Below are 19,693 nucleotides of genomic sequence, written 5' to 3'. Positions count from 1 at the left end.
TCTCTCCCTCCCTCCCTCCCTCCCTCTCTCCCCCAGAGACAGAGGACTTGTGACATTCCCCAGGCCCCGGCGGCCCTTTCACAAGTTGCAATGACTCTCCAGCGCAGAGCGAGCCTCTCTCGTGTCACACCCAGCCAGCTGAGTTAGCTTAGCGCTGTTTAGATAACCCAGATCTGAGCCAGGCGAGTGTCGTGTAACCTGCCACAGAAGCATGTGCAGGCTGGGCAGATAAGAGATGCTAGCTGCTTCACTCTCTACCTCCACTGCTTTATAGACTCCTTTTATTCACCACTCACGCTTCAACTGAACATGCAAAATATCAGACACACCTTCCTGATACCATGGCAGGAATTATACTGCATTCGTTTATAACTCGGAGGTCACAAATTGCCACTTGCTACTAGGAAAACTCAATTCAGTTCCTACTCGCAAACTCGGTATGATTTCTCACCCCCTAGTTGCTCCCAGCTCGTTTGACGTCATTTTCAACATCCTAAGTTTTTGGCACATCTTTTATTTTATTTTCAACAATAGTATGCTTTCAGACCAATCAGCATACCAATAAAGTAGGTCGTTATACCAGTACAATTAAACATGCATGTTGTTATTAGCTTTTAGCTGTCTAATAGCCCATGCTATTACCTTAGCATTTTTTTGCGACTTGAAGCTCGAACGCACGTAGGTTGGAGATGACGTATTTCCCACCTCCCACCTGCGACCATAAACGAATGCAGCATTATCCCAAGGCCAAAAGGCCACTGCCATGGATGCCTTGTAGAGTGGTCATAATATCCCTTCTATACCACACGGCATGTCCTGTTTTGAATTGCCCGTTGCCCTTAAAAGAAAGTTAGGCTACTTATTTCCTCATTTAAAACCTTTTTCGTTGTGTCTCCGTCAGCGCACGCTGTAACAGTATTGAGAGATGTCTCTCAGTCCCGCAAGGAACCTTGGTCAATTGTAGCATCTACCAATAAGCAGACGGTGTGAGGCCATTAGGGGACATCTGTCATTTGTAGCTACAGAAAATCACCTGGGTCGCACTTAAGTTATCGTGTTACTGAATAGTTACTGTGTGTGTTACAGTGTGCGTTACTGGACAGCTACTGTGTGTGTTACAGTCCGTTACAGTGTGTGTTACTGGACAGTTGAAGTTTGACAAAATGTTAATTTAAACAGAGTTGAGGATATCTGCGAGCTCTAACACTTTCCACATGACCTGCAGCACTAATACAGTCACACACATGGAGCTGAAATCTCTCTCGCCTACTTTAGTCTCCCTCCTTCTCTCTACCCCCCCCCCCCCCCCCCCCCCCCCCCCTCTGTAAGACACGAGTGGCAATTACATTCAAGTGTGCGCTCTCCCTCTGACGCAGGCATGCTCCTCTCCTGCAGGCATGCTCCTCTCCTGCAGGCATGCTCCTCTCCTGCAGGCATGCTCCTCTCCTGCCGAGGATTTCCTGGGAGGCTTTTGGTGATAAGAGCGCTAACCGAGCCGCGGCGCGACCCCGACAAAAAGACAGTCAATTCATTTTCCCCACCGAAGCCAGGGGATTACACAACCCTGGATTCATATGCTAATCTTAGAAGGCGAGGATGTAATTTAGGCAGGCATTTGTTTCGGGCCTACGCGCACGATGTGGCAAACTGCAAGCATGACAAGAATATAAGGTTTCTCTTTCGTGTCTGTGTGAGTAAGAGAGAGAGTAAGAGAGAGAGACAGTAAGAGAGAGAGAGAGTAAGAGAGAGAGAGCGGGTAAAAGAGAGAGAGTAGCCTACAGAGTAAAAGAGAGAGAGTAAGAGAAAGAGAGAGGGTAAAAGAGAGAGAGTAAGAGAGAGAGAGAGTACAGAGTAAAAGAGAGAGAGTAAGAGGGAGAGAGGGTAAAAGAGAGAGAGTAAGAGAGAGAGTACAGAGTAAAAGAGAGAGAGTAAGAGAGAGAGAGAGAGGGTAAAAGAGAGAGAGTACAGAGTAAAAGAGAGAGTAAGAGAGAGTACAGAGTAAAAGAGAGAGAGTAAGAGAGAGAGAGAGAGGGTAAAAGAGAGAGTAAGAGAGAGTACAGAGTAAAAGAGAGAGAGTAAGAGAGAGAGAGAGAGGGTAAAAGAGAGAGAGTACAGAGTAAAAGAGAGAGTAAGAGAGAGTACAGAGTAAAAGAGAGAGAGAGAGAGAGAGAGAGTACAGAGTAGAAGAGAGAGAGTAAGAGGGAGAGAGGGTAAAGAGAGAGAGAGTACAGAGTAAAAGAGAGTAAGAGAGAGAACAGAGTAAAAGAGAGAGAGAGAGAGAGTACAGAGTAAAAGAGAGAGAGTAAGAGGGAGAGAGTACAGAGTAAAAGAGAGAGAGTAAGAGGGAGAGAGGGTAAAAGAGAGAGAGTACAGAGTAAAAGAGAGAGAGTAAGAGAGAGAGAGGGTAAAAGAGAGAGAGAGAGAGAGAGTACAGAGTAAAATAGAGAAAAAGTAAGAGAGAGAGAGAGTAAGAGAGAGAGAGAGTACAGAGTAAAATAGAGAGAGATGGGGGGGGGGGCGGTGATGATTTAGTATGCAGAACGTGGTCCAAGTTTTGGGAGGCGAGTGGGCGGAGGAGGAATTCTCAGTATGACACACGACTACGCTCAAAAATAAACAGTGAAACTGAACCCAGCTACGCAGACAGGCAGAGAGAGGGAGACTGGCAAAGAGACAGAGAGACAGGCAGCGAGACAGACAGGCAGGCAAACAGACAGAGAGACAGGCAGAGACAGAGAGACAGTCAGATGGACAGGCAGGCAGGCACAGAGCAGAAGTCTGTGATGTTGACTCTTGACTACGCAGTGTATGACAGTGACCTTAACCTCTTTCATGTCAAGGACCCCTAACCTATTTGAACCACAGACTCAGACCTCCTTAGTCCTTAGTCCACATTAGAACCACAGACCTCTAACTTAGGCTGTACTTTGTATAACATCATTTTCTATATAAGTAAAATTGAGGCTGTAAACATGTTGTAAAGTTGGGCATTTTATTCATGAGGGTCTATGGGGATTTACTCACTTTTGGAGCCAGCATCAAGTGGCCATTCGAGGAACTACAGATTTGATCACTTCTGCATATTGATTCACTTCTGTCCAACCCCGAGCTTGCCGCCTGGTTTAAGGTGTGTTCACACCGAGATATTTATTTTTCGCTCTGTCGCTCAAGTCAACCCTTTGGAATCGTTCTGTCGCTCTGTTTAAATCGCTCATCAACAGGCACACGAAATGACGGACATGTGGGGGATATAACGTTACGCAATGTCATGCTGTTTGTCCACTACGAGCCACCGTCATTGTTTACAAGCTAAGCCTATCAGCGTGCTCCTAATGCGAGCTGCATACCGGTAGTACAGACTTCACTTCATGTCAGCCTGTCAATGCGGTTTGTTGCCACACAATAAACCAGCAGTTTGTTCCAAGCCAGAGTGATCCTTGACTCGCTCTCACACGGCAGCCAATCAGCATTGAACAGCGAGCGACTGATGCCAGCGTATTTTCGCTCGAGTTGGAATATTTCATCTTGAGCGACGAGCGTATTTTCTCCCTATCGCTCTGTCTCTGCCGCTCGGACGCCCAGCGATTATTCTCCCAGGCGAATATACGCTCAATCGCTCGTTTGCATTGACTTTGTATGTAAACTCGACGCCAGCGACAAACTTTAATAGGTCGGTGTGAACGCAGCTTTAGATGGATGTTTTGTGTGGTGTGGTCACCTGACTGATGCTGACCTCACTGGACTCCACATACAGTACCTCAGCTCAGTGCCACATGCATGCAGTGGTGGAAGGGAATGCCTGGGAACAGAGTTCCCAGAGTATACGTTGAGAGGGTGAGAATAGTGAGAACGAGAGGGGGAACAGCATTCCTCCTCAGGTTCCCCTCAAAAAAGGTCTTGCAATGCAGTGGAGAGCAGTGGAGAGCAGAGCAGAGCAGTGGAGAGGGGGAAGCATGGAAGGATGTGAAACATGGGCTTTGCCCATGGGAAGCGTGTGGTTTTGGAATGTTTTCACATGTGAAATGTGTGAAACCCATATAAATTCCCATGTGATTACATGTGAAACCTATGTGATTACATGTGAAACCCATGTAAATGTTGTTTTCCACATGTGCTCCACATGTGGAAAACATGTTGCTATACATGTTATAACATGTTATCACAGAGGGAGAGGAGAGGAGAGGAGAGGAGAGGAGGTGACACTATGTGTTTTGGGGGTGAAAATAAGTGCTTTCAGGGTGAAAGCATATGCATGTAGCCACGATGACGTCACCCATTTAATTTGTGGACTTTTTTTGCCAGACAGAGACGCAGGGATCAATAGCAGGCTGCTATTGGTCTCCCTGAGCTGGCTGGTCACTGGACAGCCGACCTGTCAATCACACCCCAAAGGAGTCTGCTTTATCGTCTATTACTCTATTTGACTCTCAATGCGACCATAATGTATACAATCAAGATTTATTTTTGTAGCCAGGGTGAGTTATATGAAACACCCAATCCCCCCACCCACCGGTACAGTTTTCATGAAGGGGGGAATTAGCTATAGCGACCAAAACTTTTTTCCCACCAGGCTGTAAACATGTTTATTTTTGCTGTAAAGTTGGGCATTTTAACATGAGGGGTCAATGGGGATTGACTCGCTTTTGGATATTTTCATTCAATATCTTTAAACTTGGCCGTTTTCTTGCCAAACAAATGTCCAGTATTCAGTGTCCATGTGGTTTTAAAGTCACAATGACATAACATGGCATCTCCCTGTGACTTGAGGAGAGCCTCTCTGTCTCAGGATGTCCCCTCAGGGCTCCGGGATGCTTTCGGCCAGCTGACCCGGTTGGACTTTCACAAACAGGCATTTACACTTTGTAATTTTACCTTTTTTATTTTCTTTTTCCAGGCAGGAAAAATACAGTACATGTTGAATTCCTAGGTTACACATTTGGAAAAAGTTGCAGTCTTGCCAAAACAGGGCAAGGGTGTATAACATTTTGGATGAAAAGCAGGTCTGAAATTATCCCATAATGCATTGCGTCATTTCAGAGGTATTGCGTCTATATTTACAGAACATTTCTTTGATAAGCAACCCTGTTGGATGGTTCCTGTGTGAATAAAAATATTATTAACATTGACTAATGGCTTTGAAATGAGGTCTATGACAACAAAGACCCATTCTTTCATTCAAAATGTATTATATCATCTAAACCCCGAAGGAGTTTCTGGGCCTTTTTTGCTCCGGCCACATTACTTGCTTATTTTAGTCACTCATTGTTGCTCATTGTATGTAAGTCCTGCACCTCTATGGAAACAACACAATCATGGCTAGAAGGAGGAATAACTAAAAAATGTCTTGCAGTTCAGAATAACAATGTCATAAATCACAAAGACGAAGAAAAAAACATAAGTTGAATTTCTCTGAGAATTTATTTTCCAAAATTGAAAAAGATGGAATCATAGATTTATTTTCCCAAGTGCCCACAAGTGTTACCAATATTGGAAGAAAACAATGCTCTACCTGCTCTACAATGTAGAGCAATGTAGAGCATTTTTTTATTTTACAGTGCGCCTGAACGCAACATGCAAGATACCCGCTGAATAAGTGTCCAAATGTTCATGTCATTCTGGCCAATACTCCACTTCTGTTATAACATTTCAGTCTGGAATATGGATGACTTTATGACTAAAAGGCTAAAAGTAATCTCATGTTCTACAGTCATTTCTTGTGGCCCTGGGGCCTGGGGCAAAATGCGACCGCAGGGCCGGACTCAAAGAAAAACAAAACGAACCCCAAAAACTCAATAAAAGGCAGAATTATGTTAATAAATCTCATCTGCTACAGCCATTGTATTTATATCACTATTATATCAGGAGATTAACTAGAAATTACCAATCACAACGGGAGAGAGGGTTAAAAATAGGGAGATGTAAGTGAGTATGGCCCTCAGGAAAAAAATGTTGCCCACCCCTGCTCTACATACTGAACTATTGACATTTTTACAATACCTCTGCTGTCCTCTCTGCTCTGTGTAAAAACAGCCTGCAGTTCAGACCATTTCACAGAATTTTTGTCACGTCACTGTTGATCTCAGTCGAGTCATTTAAAGCTGCCCAGTTGCGACGTACTGTAGAGGGCAGATTTGTTTTTGTTTTTTTTTGTTTTAGGGTTTGGGTCCTGACAGAAGCGTTTATCGCAGATGATTAGTTCAAGGACCGTCAGAAATATGGAAATCCGACAACAATTTTTTTATGTTACATTTTCTAGCTATGATAAATGGTGTCATTTTGGCGACCAATTTGAAATGAAACATGCCTTTCTCTCTCGCCAGACGGTTTAGGGGTTCAGAGGGTTAAAACAAAATATGTAGTTCTGACTGATGTACTGTAGTTAAAACACGAAGACCTACAAGTACGGGGTTGAAACTCTCGGCAAGGAGAGAAAAGCTGTAATTTTCACTGTCAACATCAAAGGCAGCAGAGTGGATCTGGGATCAGTTTAAAGTAACGTCTGGTAGGGTTCAAAGCGTCACTCTCGTTTTTGGCCCTGACCTGTAATCAGCTGCAGCCGCTCCACCGGCTGCATCACAATGAGCTTAAAGGGGGACAAAACGCCTACTTGATTTAAAGAAAAGGAAGGCAGCAGATTCCACCCGCTAGTTTGTTCCAATGCAAATTGACTGCAGGCGCACTTTGACCCAGAGGATTTCATATCGCCACTCACTCCCCGGGGACTGCTAAGGGCGACAGGAGGAAATGGGTCATCACCATGGATTAGCTCGTAGCGCAGTCCTGAGTCATCACCATGGATTCGCTCGTAGCGCAGTCCTGTGTCATCACCATGGATTAGCTCGTAGCGCAGTCCTGGGTTGTCACCATGGATTAGCTCGTAGCGCAGTCCTGGGTTGTCACCATGGATTAGCTCGTAGCGCAGTCCTGGGTCATCACCATGGATTAGCTCGTAGCGCAGTCCTGGGTTGTCACCATGGATTCGCTCGTAGCGCAGTCCTGAGTCATCACCATGGATTAGCTCGTAGCGCAGTCCTGAGTCATCACCATGGATTAGCTCGTAGCGCAGTCCTGAGTCATCACCATGGATTAGCTCGTAGCGCAGTCCTGGGTGGTCACCATGGATTTGCTCGTAGCGCAGTCCTGTGTCATCACCATGGATTAGCTCGTAGCGCAGTCATGGGTGGTCACCATGGATTAGCTCGTAGCGCAGTCCTGGGTGGTCACCATGGATTAGCTCGTAGCGCAGTCCTGGGTCGTCACCATGGATTAGCTCGTAGCGCATCCTGGGTCATCACCATGGATTAGCTCGTAGCGCAGTCCTGGGTGGTCACCATGGATTAGCTCGTAGCGCAGTCCTGGGTCATCACCATGGATTAGCTCGTAGCGCAGTCCTGGGTCGTCACCATGAATTAGCTCGTAGCGCAGTCCTGAGTCATCACCATGGATTAGCTCGTAGCGCATCCTGGGTCATCACCATGGATTAGCTCGTAGCGCAGTCCTGAGTCATCACCATGGATTAGCTCGTAGCGCAGTCCTGGGTCGTCACCATGGATTAGCTCGTAGCGCAGTCCTGGGTCGTCACCATGGATTAGCTCGTAGCGCATCCTGGGTCATCACCATGGATTAGCTCGTAGCGCAGTCCTGGGTGGTCACCATGGATTAGCTCGTAGCGCAGTCCTGGGTCATCACCATGGATTAGCTCGTAGCGCAGTCCTGGGTCGTCACCATGAATTAGCTCGTAGCGCAGTCCTGAGTCATCACCATGGATTAGCTCGTAGCGCATCCTGGGTCATCACCATGGATTAGCTCGTAGCGCAGTCCTGAGTCATCACCATGGATTAGCTCGTAGCGCAGTCCTGGGTTGTCACCATGGATTAGCTCGTAGCGCAGTCCTGAGTCATCACCATGGATTATCTTGGAGCGCAGTCCTGGGTCATCACCATGGATTCGCTCGTAGCGCAGTCCTGGGTTGTCACCATGGATTAGCTCGTAGCGCAGTCCTGGGTTGTCACCATGGATTAGCTCGTAGCGCAGTCCTCGGTGGTCACCATGGATTAGCTCGTAGCACAGTCCTGGGTCGTCACCATGGATTAGCTCGTAGCGCAGTCCTGGGTCATCACCATGGATTAGCTTGTAGCGCAGTCCTGGGTTGTCACCATGGATTAGCTCGTAGCGCAGTCCTGGGTCGTCACCATGGATTAGCTCGTAGCACGCTTCCGGGTTGTCACCATGGATTAGCTCGTAGCGCAGTCCTGGGTCGTCACCATGGATTAGCTCGTAGCGCAGTCCTGGGTCATCACCATGGATTAGCTCGTAGCGCAGTCCTGGGTTGTCACCATGGATTAGCTCGTAGCCCATCTCCTCTCCTCTCCTCTCCTCTCCTCTCCTCTCCTCTCCTCTCCTCTCTGGGTCTGGGACAGTGTTTGGCTGAGTTGGACTGCTTGGGCAGATCCTTAGTTCACATTATCCTGGACGGGCAGTCAGTGAAAGCATAACCTGGCAGGGATACAAGCTATGTAGAGCCCTACACACACACACACACACGCACCCCACACACACACACACACACACACACACACACACACACACACACACACACACACACACACACACACACACACTCACACTCTCTCTCTCTTGAAGGCCAGGCATTTCTCAGCTCCACTCGGCTGTGTGTGACAGAGAGATGCCAGCGTGCAGAGAAGTATCCCGGCTTTAAAATGCTAAGCTAAGCTAAGCTAAGCTAAGCTGCGTCTGTATCTCGTTACCGCCGGCCGTCAATTCACACCGTCCCGACCGAGGCATGGAGGGGGCGTCACACCGTTTGGCACAAAAGTTGCGACTTGGAAGCTCTGCAACTCAGGCCAACAGCAAACCTTCCACCTCTGGACAGGAGCGGCAACCAAAAGGACACAATTTCCACACACATTGGCCGGCCGGGGACAATTTGTTTACATTTCAATTTTCTGGCTCTTGAAAGACAATAATTTAATCTGCAAAACTGTAACAGCAGATCAGAGAGGGAAGAGTTTATACTCCAGAAAATGAGTTTGTCTCAAATTAAATGACTGTACTGAGACACACTTCCCCATGATTTGTGTGATCAACTGAATGATGTGGATGTGTCTCCCAGGTCCCAAACTGGGTTCCAGACACCTGTCTGTGGGGGCACTGCGGGGAGCCTCCAGGGTCCCACACAGAATCAGGATGAGAGAAATGTCACTTCCCTTCTGAGATGTGGTGACAGTCTGGTCAGAGGTGTGACGGTAGAAACGGCAAGTCTCAGTATCGTGTTGTTCAATTCACAAACGATAGATTCACCTACAGTACAGTACAGTATGCCCCCAGCTAATGAGTAAATGAAGCTCGGCTTGCAGCAGCTGGAGTTTCTGTCACCTTTCTGACATTTTACTGAAGCAGAACTACAATCACTGTGTGGAAATGTCAGTGAAAGCACACAGTAGCAGCTCACGTCCTCCCAGTAAAAGTTTGGGTAAGGCTTTAGATTAGGCAACACATTAACTTTTAACTATGGATTTTCCCTCCATAGTTCCGTAAGTTCTCTCAATATGTGATAGGCACTTTGTAAGCCCCATACTGAGCACAGCAGACTAAAAGCCCAGTTCATGTGCAACAGCTTCCTTACTAACTGCTATAACCACTAATTGGGAGGCTGTTGAGTTAATTAATAGTTAATGGGCTTTACTTGTAGAATACAATGTGCAGAATGGTGCTAATAATACAAATACAATGTGCAGAATGGTGCTAATAAATACAAATACAATGTGCAGAATGGTGCTATAAGGGGTTTGTAATGATTGATAATGAACCAATAGGGTGCAAACTGTAGGTGACTTTAGTTTGCAAAGCTTTGTCATGAAAGTGTTCAGCTAAAGACAGATGTCCTCTCCTTTGCTGCCTGACTGACTGACTGACTGACTGAGCTGCTTATGGAGGTCAAAGACTTTTCAGTGCACTGTGTACATTATGTCAGAGTTGCAGTAGCCTGTGTGCGTGTGTTTGTGCTTGCGTGGATGTGTGTGTGTGTGTGTGTGCGCGCACGCGCATGTGTGTGTATTTGTGTGTGGCATTTGCATGCGTGTGTGTGTTCGTGTGAGTGGTGTGCGTATGTGTGTGTGTGTGTGTGTGTGTGTGTGTGTGTGTGTGTATCTTACCTATATCAGAGTTGCAGTAGGCATCCTGGGGGTGTGTCATGGCACAGGAGCAGCCGTCTGCGAGCTGCAGGCTGCTGAGCACGAGCAGCACAAAGCTCAACACCTCCCCCCACACACACTGCATGGCTCTCTCTCTCTCTCTCTCTATGTCTCTCTCTGTGTCTCTCTCTCTGACTCTCTATGTCTCTGTCTCTCTCTGTCACTCTCTCTATGTCTCTCTCTGTGTCTCTCTCTCTGACTCTATGTCTCTGTCTCTCTCTGTCACTCTCTATATGTCTCTCTCTATGTCTCGCTCTGCCTCTATGTCTCTGTCTCGCTCTGTCTCTTTCTCTATGGCTCTCTGTATCTCCGTCTCTCTGTCTGCCTCACTGTCTGTCTGTCTGTGTGTCTCTCTCAGTGAGTCCAGTGAGTCCTCTGTAATGTCCACAGTCTCTGGTCTGTTATGTCTCCCTCGGTTTGACTGCGTCTGTGCCCAAAGTGCGAGGAGCAGCTCTACATATAGTGCCAGACGTCCACGCCCCCCTCCTCTCAGGCACGGCCAGCCAATCAGAGACCGCCCCTCTCCTCTCAGGCAGGCCAGCCAATCAGAGGCTGCTGATGTGATTCCATTAAGAATAAAAGGGGAGATGACATCACAGCCTGCTGGAACTTTACCCCGCGTGCCCTCATGTTCCCATACACACTCTCTCACACACGTGCCCTCATGTTCCCATACACACTCTCTCACACACGTGCCCTCATGTTCCCATACACACTCTCTCACACACGTGCGCGCACACACACACATAACTCACATGTGATGCAAAGGAATGCATATACAAAATATATCATTCAAATGGGACAGAACATATATTGGTGCTTACTGGAACTTTACCCCGGTTTAGTTTCCCAGGCTGAAATAATAGTTATTTAAAAAATAGTAATAAAAATAAAAGACATACTTCAGATAAAGGTATGCATCAAAAAGAGTATTAATCATTTAATTAATCAATCAATCAGTAAACAAATAAATAAATGGAATTAAATAACCCGGACCCATACAGACCCGATAAATCTCAGACCCGAACCCGGGCATATAGGCTGTTTTCAGGTGACGTCACGTCAAGATGGCGACTGGGGCGAGACCATTGACCATTGGCTGGTTTGCAAACCAGGTGATCATGCCGGTGGGCAACCAGCAGCAGGCTACATAGGAAGCGATAGGAAAGCACGAGCCATCAGATGGGTCATATACCCTATATTATGTTTTGCAATCTCTGGTGATACCTGCAGCTAGAGTTGCGCGATCTTGACCACAGTCAGATCGTCTAATTGCCACCCTTTGACATCGCCAATGCATGATGTCATCGCCCTCTCAACCCTAGTCTCTCCACAGACTCAAATACTACGTTGAATCGCATACTACATAAATTAGTCTGTACCACTTCACAGCCACTGCTGGGGTTTGGTGGGCGCGTCTAGCGGGGTGAAATTGAATGAGTGACAGGTCGTAGCACCAATGAGAGAGTGGTTCGAAAAATGGGCTGCGCCTCCCGTGTTGTCTGATCGCAAAGTCGTTACTGATTGGGCAGGACTGTATCCATCCCTGGCATATGACTGGCCAAGTGAACGGTTCCCTCCCATTACCTGCCGGCTGGGGGAAGGCGTCCCAGACCCAGAGACGTAGTGTATCAGCCTAAGAACTCTCATGGGTCTGGCGTCGAGACTATCTCAACCCAAACCCAGACCCCCCCCCCCCCCCAACCGCCGACAACGTGAAAATGATCTTCTAAACATCAGCTACTAAAATATATTTCCCTGCATCTCATAGGCTACCTGAGGCTAGATTAGATCGGTAAAAGGTTTGGACAGACTGGATTGTTTTTTCATCCTCCCACAGCACTGCATTACAGGTAGGAAGATTAATTACTGACAGCGGCGCAAAACTGTATAACAACGTTTTATTCATCATCATTGTGCCTGCCTACATCTACATATAGCGTTACTCTTATGGAACTGAGCACAGAGTAACCTAGTTTTGGATGCCAGGCGGCGCGGCATGTGGAGAATGAGAAAAAAAAGACGAGATGAGACAGATCAAAGGACAAGCAGACAACAGATTTGTCATTAAAGATTTTAATAACGAGGCTCATTGCAGACACCAGAAACATGTTTAAATATACAGTAGTAGTAGTAGCATGTATTCACTAATAGTCTGAAGAACACACACTCAGTCACACTGCTGCATCACATCTGTGCTCTCAGGCAGCAGCCACATGTGGGGGGCGGGGGTGATCGAGATCGGCTAGGGAAAATCAATCATCATTTCAGCTATTGAGTCGGCAATATACAAGCCGGGTGCTGTTATCACAGCACAGGTCTGTCTGAGGCTCGATGCAACCGACCGTTACAAAACCAAAACCCTTAACCCAGTGGTTCCCAACCTTGGGGTCGCATTGAATTCATTGAATTTTTTTGTTGGTATATGTTACTGCCGATCGATATGCTGTAATGCACTTTGTAGCCCAAGACAAATTTCCCCTCGGGGACAATAAAGTTTATCTGATCTGATCTGAATTCAAATGGGGTTGCCTGATTTTTTATTTTATTTTTTATATTATTTTGACACACAATTTAAAACCAGCGAAGAGGATTAGGGCCACATGTGAAAGATTTAGTTAACGTCAACGTCAACAATAAAGTCAGAATTCTGAAAATAAAGTTAGAGTTCTGAGTTTAATGTCAGAATTCTCTGAGTTTAATGTCAAAATTCTGAAGATATAAACTCAGAATTCAGGGGGGAAAGATTTTAGAGATTAACGTCAGAATTCTGACATTAAAGTCAGAATTTTCAGATTAAAGTCAGAATTCTAAGAAAACTGATGATTACCGATGTACCGAAATTTGAATGTCTGGGGTCCCTAGATTTTTGTGACGTCAAAGTGGTGTCACAAGCCAGCAAAGGTTGGAAACCCCTGCTTTAACCCTTAACACTCCTCCATTAACACTTCCATAGGTGTTCAGAAGACCTGCCTTTTCCACAGCAGAGGTCAGATCAGAGGCATGACCAAGTCAGTCTCAAGTCTCACAAGTCTCAAGTCAAGTCCCAAGTCTAAATGTAGAACCAGCAAGTGAAGTCAGAACAAATCAACAGTCCAGTATTATAATTCACAAGTCATGGACCAATAGCAGGCGGCGCTGCAGCTCTTCCATTGCAATATGGTCACTTCCAGCAAAAAAGAAAGAACCAAAAACCAAGATGGCGACAGTCAAAATGCCAAACTCGAGGCCTTAAAACGGGAGTCCACAAACCAATGGGTGACTTTACAGTGGCATTCATATTTTTATAGTCTATTTTCATGACGCTCAAGAATTTGTGACTCACCGTGTTTTCATCCTGTCACTGTTACATTGTTACATTGTTACCTCACAGAAAATCCGCCTGTGTTTATTCAGCGGTGCCTTCAGGTACATCCAGGAAGGTCTGTTCGCTGTCTGTCCAGCCGATAAGAGCAGCACTGTCCTGTGTTATCAGAGCTGCAGCGTCACATGCAGGGCTGGGTAAAACAGGTCCAAACAATCATTTATACCACAGGTGATTAAAACCCTGAACGGTAAGGTCAAACCTTAATATTTTAGTTAGTTTAACTCTCTCTAGCAGGTCTAGCCAGTACACTACTTTATGTATTTCACATACTGTTGTGACCAGCAGCTGCTATAGTGTGTTTGATAGAGCACTGTGTTTTGATTTGTTGATGTTATATGTTGTCCTATGTACGGCAACCATTTTAGGACATCCTTCTCCCTCAGAGTATTGGCTATCATTCCTCAATCTAAGCGTTGTCAGTTCTTGTGTCTCATAGTAAAGCGTATCGAGTGTGCTCTGAAACACCTTCAGTCCTCACACGAAAATGCTGTCATTCTTCCTGCAATACTGTTTCATTCCTCATGCGTCAGTCATCGCACAATACGGCGTCACTCGTCAGTCCTCGTTCCAAACTCCATAAGTTATCATAGCTCATTCAAAACCTCTGTCAGTCATCAGTCCTCGTTCCTCAGTTATCATAGCTCATACAAAACCTCTATCAGTCATCAGTCCTTGTTCCTCAGTTATCATAGCTCATACAAAACCTCTATCAGTCATCAGTCCTTGTTCCTCAGTTATCATAGCTCATACAAAACCTCTATCAGTCATCAGTCCTTGTTCCTCAGTTATCATAGCTTATACAAATCCTCTGTCAGTCCTCGCACAAAACGGCATCACTCCTCATGCCTCCTATCATCACGGCGTCATTTCTCCTCCCTCAGACAAACCTTTAAAAAAAAATCTCCTAACGCATAAAACTTTGTTGCTCCTGTTTTGTTTTTGTTCTTCCCTGTTTGACGGGGGAACGACGCCTCCGTGAATTTCACCTCCAGTTTAGTGATTTTGCCTTCAAAATGAAAGCATGATAAAGTGTGTTTTTTTCTTTTTCTTCAATAGATTAAAGTAGTAATCTAACTAGAGACCCAACAGAATTAACATAGTAACACTAAGAGGAACATTTAGTTTAACGTTTGAATGAAAATAGACCAGGAGAACTATACAAATATTATATATAAATATTAATATTATATTTCTTGAAATTATTTCAACACAAAGACCAGTAGGCTAAATTTGGACAAGTGTAAATTAAAAATAAAATGGCTTAAATGGGAGATTCGTATGATACTTCTTTATTTAATGGGAAACCTTTCATTATTTAATGGAAAACTGTTGTTCCATCAGGCATAAGATATCCAAGCAATGTAGGATGTGCAGAAAACATTTAACTTCTACAATAGCCTTGATTATGGCCTCTTGGAAGACATTAACAGAATTTCAAGTATAGGTGATACACATTATGCAAAATAGAAGGCCATGTTGACATCAGCTGCAGTTGGGAAGAAACAGTTAAAATCCCCAGTTCCATCAAAAAAATATTCTCTATCCAAATAAGTGAACAGTTTGACAGTGAGTGCAGTAGTTTATTGAGTGCTCTCATACAATGGGTAGCTATCTCTGTATCTTTTCAATTTTTGCAGTAAACCTCTGTGTGCAGTATGAAATGGGCTACACAAATAAACCTGCCTTGCCTAAAAGCAATGAAACAATCACAGACAGGGATTAGATTCAGAGAGGACAGAGGTGGAGAAGAGCAACATTCAAGTAACTAGTAGGATTACCGTAAAATGAAACCCAAAATAAACAGCAAGGATTAAATAAATGAAAGTAACTTAGATAACATCACATAAACGCAAGTGTATAAAAGGTGTTAGTCACTGATTCTTCCTCTGTTGATGGTGAAACACATGTTATCTGTGCTGATAAGGAAACAGCTGCATTCCTCACTTCCATCCATAATGATATGTGCATGAGTCAGACAGAAGGTATGAAGCAAACTGATGGATCACAGCCTCGCTTGAAGGAAATATCCCCCAAAGTTCACTTCAAAACGCTTACAAATAAACAGCTACTGGTGATGGAATTTTCACCCGCCGGGGTGCTCTTTCCACTTCCTGAAAGATTGAGCCCAATCGCATGTAAAATGGCATAGGTGTGGCCGAACAAAATTCTGCTCACACACACAGACTCACTCACTCACTCACTCACTCACTCACTCACTCACTCACTCACAGACACTTCACATTCTTATTATAGGATGTCAGCAAGTCATGTACCAAAAATGTTTTGCTTCTGAGTTGTTGTTCCGACTTGAGCTTCCATTCACATGAATTTTCCCAGTCAGGAATTGATTTTCCCGATTGCTCCGACACCGCATGAATGCAGCATAATTATAGCTCCATGGTGGGCGGTCATTTGCCGGGGGTGACTCAGGATTGGCCCATCTCCCACGGCGACCGTCTCTCCCACCGGCCATATCTCTTCTTTTCTTTCCTTTCCGTCTTTTCCTGTGTCTCCAGATGAGCTATTTCCTCTGACTCATCAGAGCCTCGCCTGCCTGAAACAATCAATGAGCCGCCCGCTGAGCCACCGCACAATGAGCCACTCAAAGACTTGACACTTGACTTGACTTATCTTCCTTAAAGCCCCCCTCCAGTCAGTTTTGTAATTTTTAAGCTATTTCATGTTTAGCCGTGTTTTGTCCTGCTCTGCTAATTAGCCAAAGTCTTCGCCACTGTATTTTGTTGACAAATAACCTTATTTTGGGCTCAAACTCTTAAATTGGCTCGCGTGCTAGAAGGGGGTGCTGACGTCAGACTTTATGGTTGTCAACGGACCTATGGTTGTATGCGGACCTGTCATATTAATAATATACAATATTACAGTGAATACAATCTGCCGTTAGCTTGGCTTAGCTACGTTTGCTAACGTAGTTTGTTCTGGCTCAAAATGTTGCGATAGTCACTTTTAACCAGTTCGATTCTTTCAATTTCTTTTGCTTATATGCCCACCAGCTTTGATATCTGTTGGCTGGTTATGCTGATATTTATAATATGTGGCTTCTGGGCGAACATTTAGTGGAGTGGAGGCAGCCATACTGTTTCCGTTCTGACCGGCTGGAAGAGAGACGAAGATCGTATTGAAGGTAGGAGCGAGGCTCGGCCAAAACACACAGGACGCGGAAGTGCAGTGCAGAAGCAGCAGAGCGCGCTGAGAGGAGTTATCCTTTTTGGACAACAGTCTGACGTTGCAGTGGAACATCTTACCAATAGACGAACTTTGGTGCAAAAGATTAGACTGGTGACGTAGTTGATGACGGCGCATACAGTTTTTCACTGTACAGCAGGACTGTACACAGGTGGAAAACTGACTGGAGGGGGGCTTTAAATGTAGATTCAAACAACTGATCGATCGGATTGTTGAAACATGCATTTCAAAACGCTATTTGCAAAGATCGCTATGTGTTTCTGGGTCTCTACCGCCGGTTGTGCTGCACTGGGACAGCCGCAAGCAGAGAAGCTGCCTCGGCTGCCTTGGACGCAGCGGGCAGATCCTCTAGATGTCTCTAGTGGGATGCTGTCACAAACCAATTCCAGACATTCACACATCTACAGTCCTTTGTATCGACATTGAACTCAGATATTCACATTCATTTGTAAGTTTTTCATTTTTTGGTCGATTATTGCCGATTTCCTTCTCAGCCCTCGCTTTGGAGTGTGCCCCTTGAGAATTTCCGTTTGGAGGGCCAGCAGTGCTCCCACTTCATCCTACTCCTGCTGCAAAAAAAGAATGGGACAGCCTATGCCTCCACGTGAACGCACACAATGGAGGGTTAAGGGCGAAACGGTAGGGCCGAGGGGTGTATTGGGATTGGCTTGGACTTGCAAAACATGACTTGTGAGCATCTCTGCGGGGATAAGCTCTGCCATTGGCTCCGACCATTTCAGTCGATGGTTCATCCAATCATTTGATTGGATGAACCATCTGTCTATCACGTCTATCACCGGCTGGCTCTCGCTGACATCACACCAAAGCACGCCCGTAGCTGCCTCAGAGGATGCTGATTGGTGTGGATTCAAACCAATAGATTGAAGCGTGGCAAGATGGATTTGTCATGTGATGGTGGTCTCATGATCTGGCGTGAATCCAGCTACCTGACAAGGTGACAGATATCGAGCATGTTCTCCTTGAGTTAAGACATCAGAGAGGGAAACACAAACGGATGCGGAAGTGAATTGAAAAGCTGTAGTTCCTCGAATGGCCACTAGGCGTCGGGGGCAATGCCTACCATTGAGAGTGTTAAAATGCCCGACTTTGTAACAGGATTAAACATCTTTCCAGTTAGGGGCAAAACATGGTTGTGGTCTATATAGTTAATTTCACCTTTTCATAACAACTGTAAGGGGGGTCATTTTTTATATAACTCGTTTTGGAGTAAAATAGATGATAGAAAAGGGGGTGATTGACAGATCGCCTGTCCAGTGATCGCACAGCTTGCCGATCACAGACCAATAGCAGGCGGAGCTGTGGCTCTGGGAAACTCCCATCTACCCATACTACTATCTGTACTCTACTTTATTTTTGCTTACTTATATCGCATTTTACTACTGTTTATTTTATGCTATGTTGTGTTCTGAGTGCAAGCTACTGTAACCTGTCCCAATTTCCCCCCGGGGATCATTAAAGTCTTTCTGATTCTGATTCTGATTCTGATCTCACGTGAGGTGCGGAAGGACTCAACCCATTCCCTCCCACTCTGCTGAGGAAAAATCAAGATGGTGACACCCACCGTTTGAACTCCACCAGGAAAACTAAATTTAATGGGATAACGTCCATATTATTTATGTCGATGGCACACACACACACACACACACACACACACACACCTACACACACACACACGTGCACACATACACACACACACACACACACACACACACACACACACACACACACACACACACACACACCCGCCTCTGCAATATGAATGGTCAGTAACTTCCTCGTCAGCCACAGCCCTCTCCGCTTCACTGGACTGGTGTGTGTGTGTGTGTGTGTGTGTGTGTGCATGTGTGTGTGTGTGCGCACCCGCACGCGGTCAGAAAACCCCACATAATGACTATGTTGTATTACGTTATGAGACACAGAGACAGCGAGCCTGCTGTGTGTGTGTGTGTGTGTGTGTGTGTGTGTGTGTGTGTGTGACAGAGAGACAGTGAGCCTGGCCATGAGCACGTGACAGCATGGAAATAACTCAGAGGGATTCCTGAAGGCTGAGGGAAGCCTGGGGGGGGATGCTGAGTGCAGGGAAAATCTGTTTGGTTTGGTCACATAGATTTACTGTTGACTACATACTCATACTACATACTCACCCACAGAATAGACAACCCAAATGACATTTCCTCCAGCTGCTTTGGGGGGGGGGGGGGGGGGGGACAACAACAGAAGTACAATTCGGAACAGGAAAAAACGAGCTCCGACCTCTAAAAAATGAGTCGAGGTAGCAATTACTGGTGGGAATTTCAGATATCATTTCAGAGCTCCGGTTGGTCCGAGTTGAGCTATGCTGGATGGTATAAAAGATCTCTGGGCACGGGAGGTCCGCAGGGGCGGTAGGTACCCTGTACTTCCTACCTGATGGTGGCAGCTTGTATGCAGAGAGGGTGTGGTACCCTGTACCTCCTGCCTGATGGTGGCAGCTTGTATGCAGAGAGGGTGTGGTACCCTGTACCTCCTGCATGATGGTGGCAGCTTGTATGCAGTACTGAGAGGGTGTGGTACCCTGTACCTCATGTCTGATGGTGGCAGCTTGTATGCAGTACTGAGAGGGTGTGGTACCCTGTACCTCATGTCTGATGGTGGCAGCTTGTATGCAGTACTGAGAGGGTGTGGTACCCTGTACCTCCTGCCTGATGGTGACAGCTTGTATGCAGTACTGAGAGGGTGTGGTACCCTGTACCTCCTGCATGATGGTGGCAGCTTGTATGCAGTACTGAGAGGGTGTGGTACCCTCTACCTCCTGCATGATGGTGGCAGCTTGTATGCAGTACTGAGAGGGTGTGGTACCCTGTACCTCCTGCATGATGGTGGCAGCTTGTATGCAGTATTGAGAGGG

At 45.9% G+C, this 19,693-nt stretch overlaps 2 protein-coding genes across 2 annotated transcripts in view; one reads left to right on the top strand and one right to left on the bottom strand.

The window, feature by feature from the left end:
* LOC310795211 (metalloproteinase inhibitor 3) overlaps positions 1-10,554 on the bottom strand; it is a 41,877-nt gene extending 31,323 nt beyond the window's left edge. The window contains exons 1-2 of the mRNA XM_083657276.1: positions 10,441-10,554; positions 10,176-10,381 (exon numbers count right to left, since the gene is read on the bottom strand). Of these exons, the coding sequence (XP_083513402.1) occupies positions 10,176-10,299 (124 nt within the window). The 5' untranslated portion in view covers positions 10,300-10,381; positions 10,441-10,554. The remainder of the gene's footprint in view (positions 1-10,175; positions 10,382-10,440) is intronic.
* The window catches only part of syn3 (synapsin III), a gene marked incomplete at both ends in the record, with an annotated part of 317,937 nt that overhangs the window by 130,591 nt on the left and 167,653 nt on the right, over positions 1-19,693 (top strand). The gene's annotated exons all lie outside the window — the stretch shown is intronic.

Source organism: Poromitra crassiceps (assembly GCF_964638095.1).
Source record: "Poromitra crassiceps genome assembly, chromosome: 2".
NCBI classification, from domain to species: domain Eukaryota; kingdom Metazoa; phylum Chordata; class Actinopteri; order Beryciformes; family Melamphaidae; genus Poromitra; species Poromitra crassiceps.
This window is presented reverse-complemented; position numbering and strand designations above follow the sequence as displayed.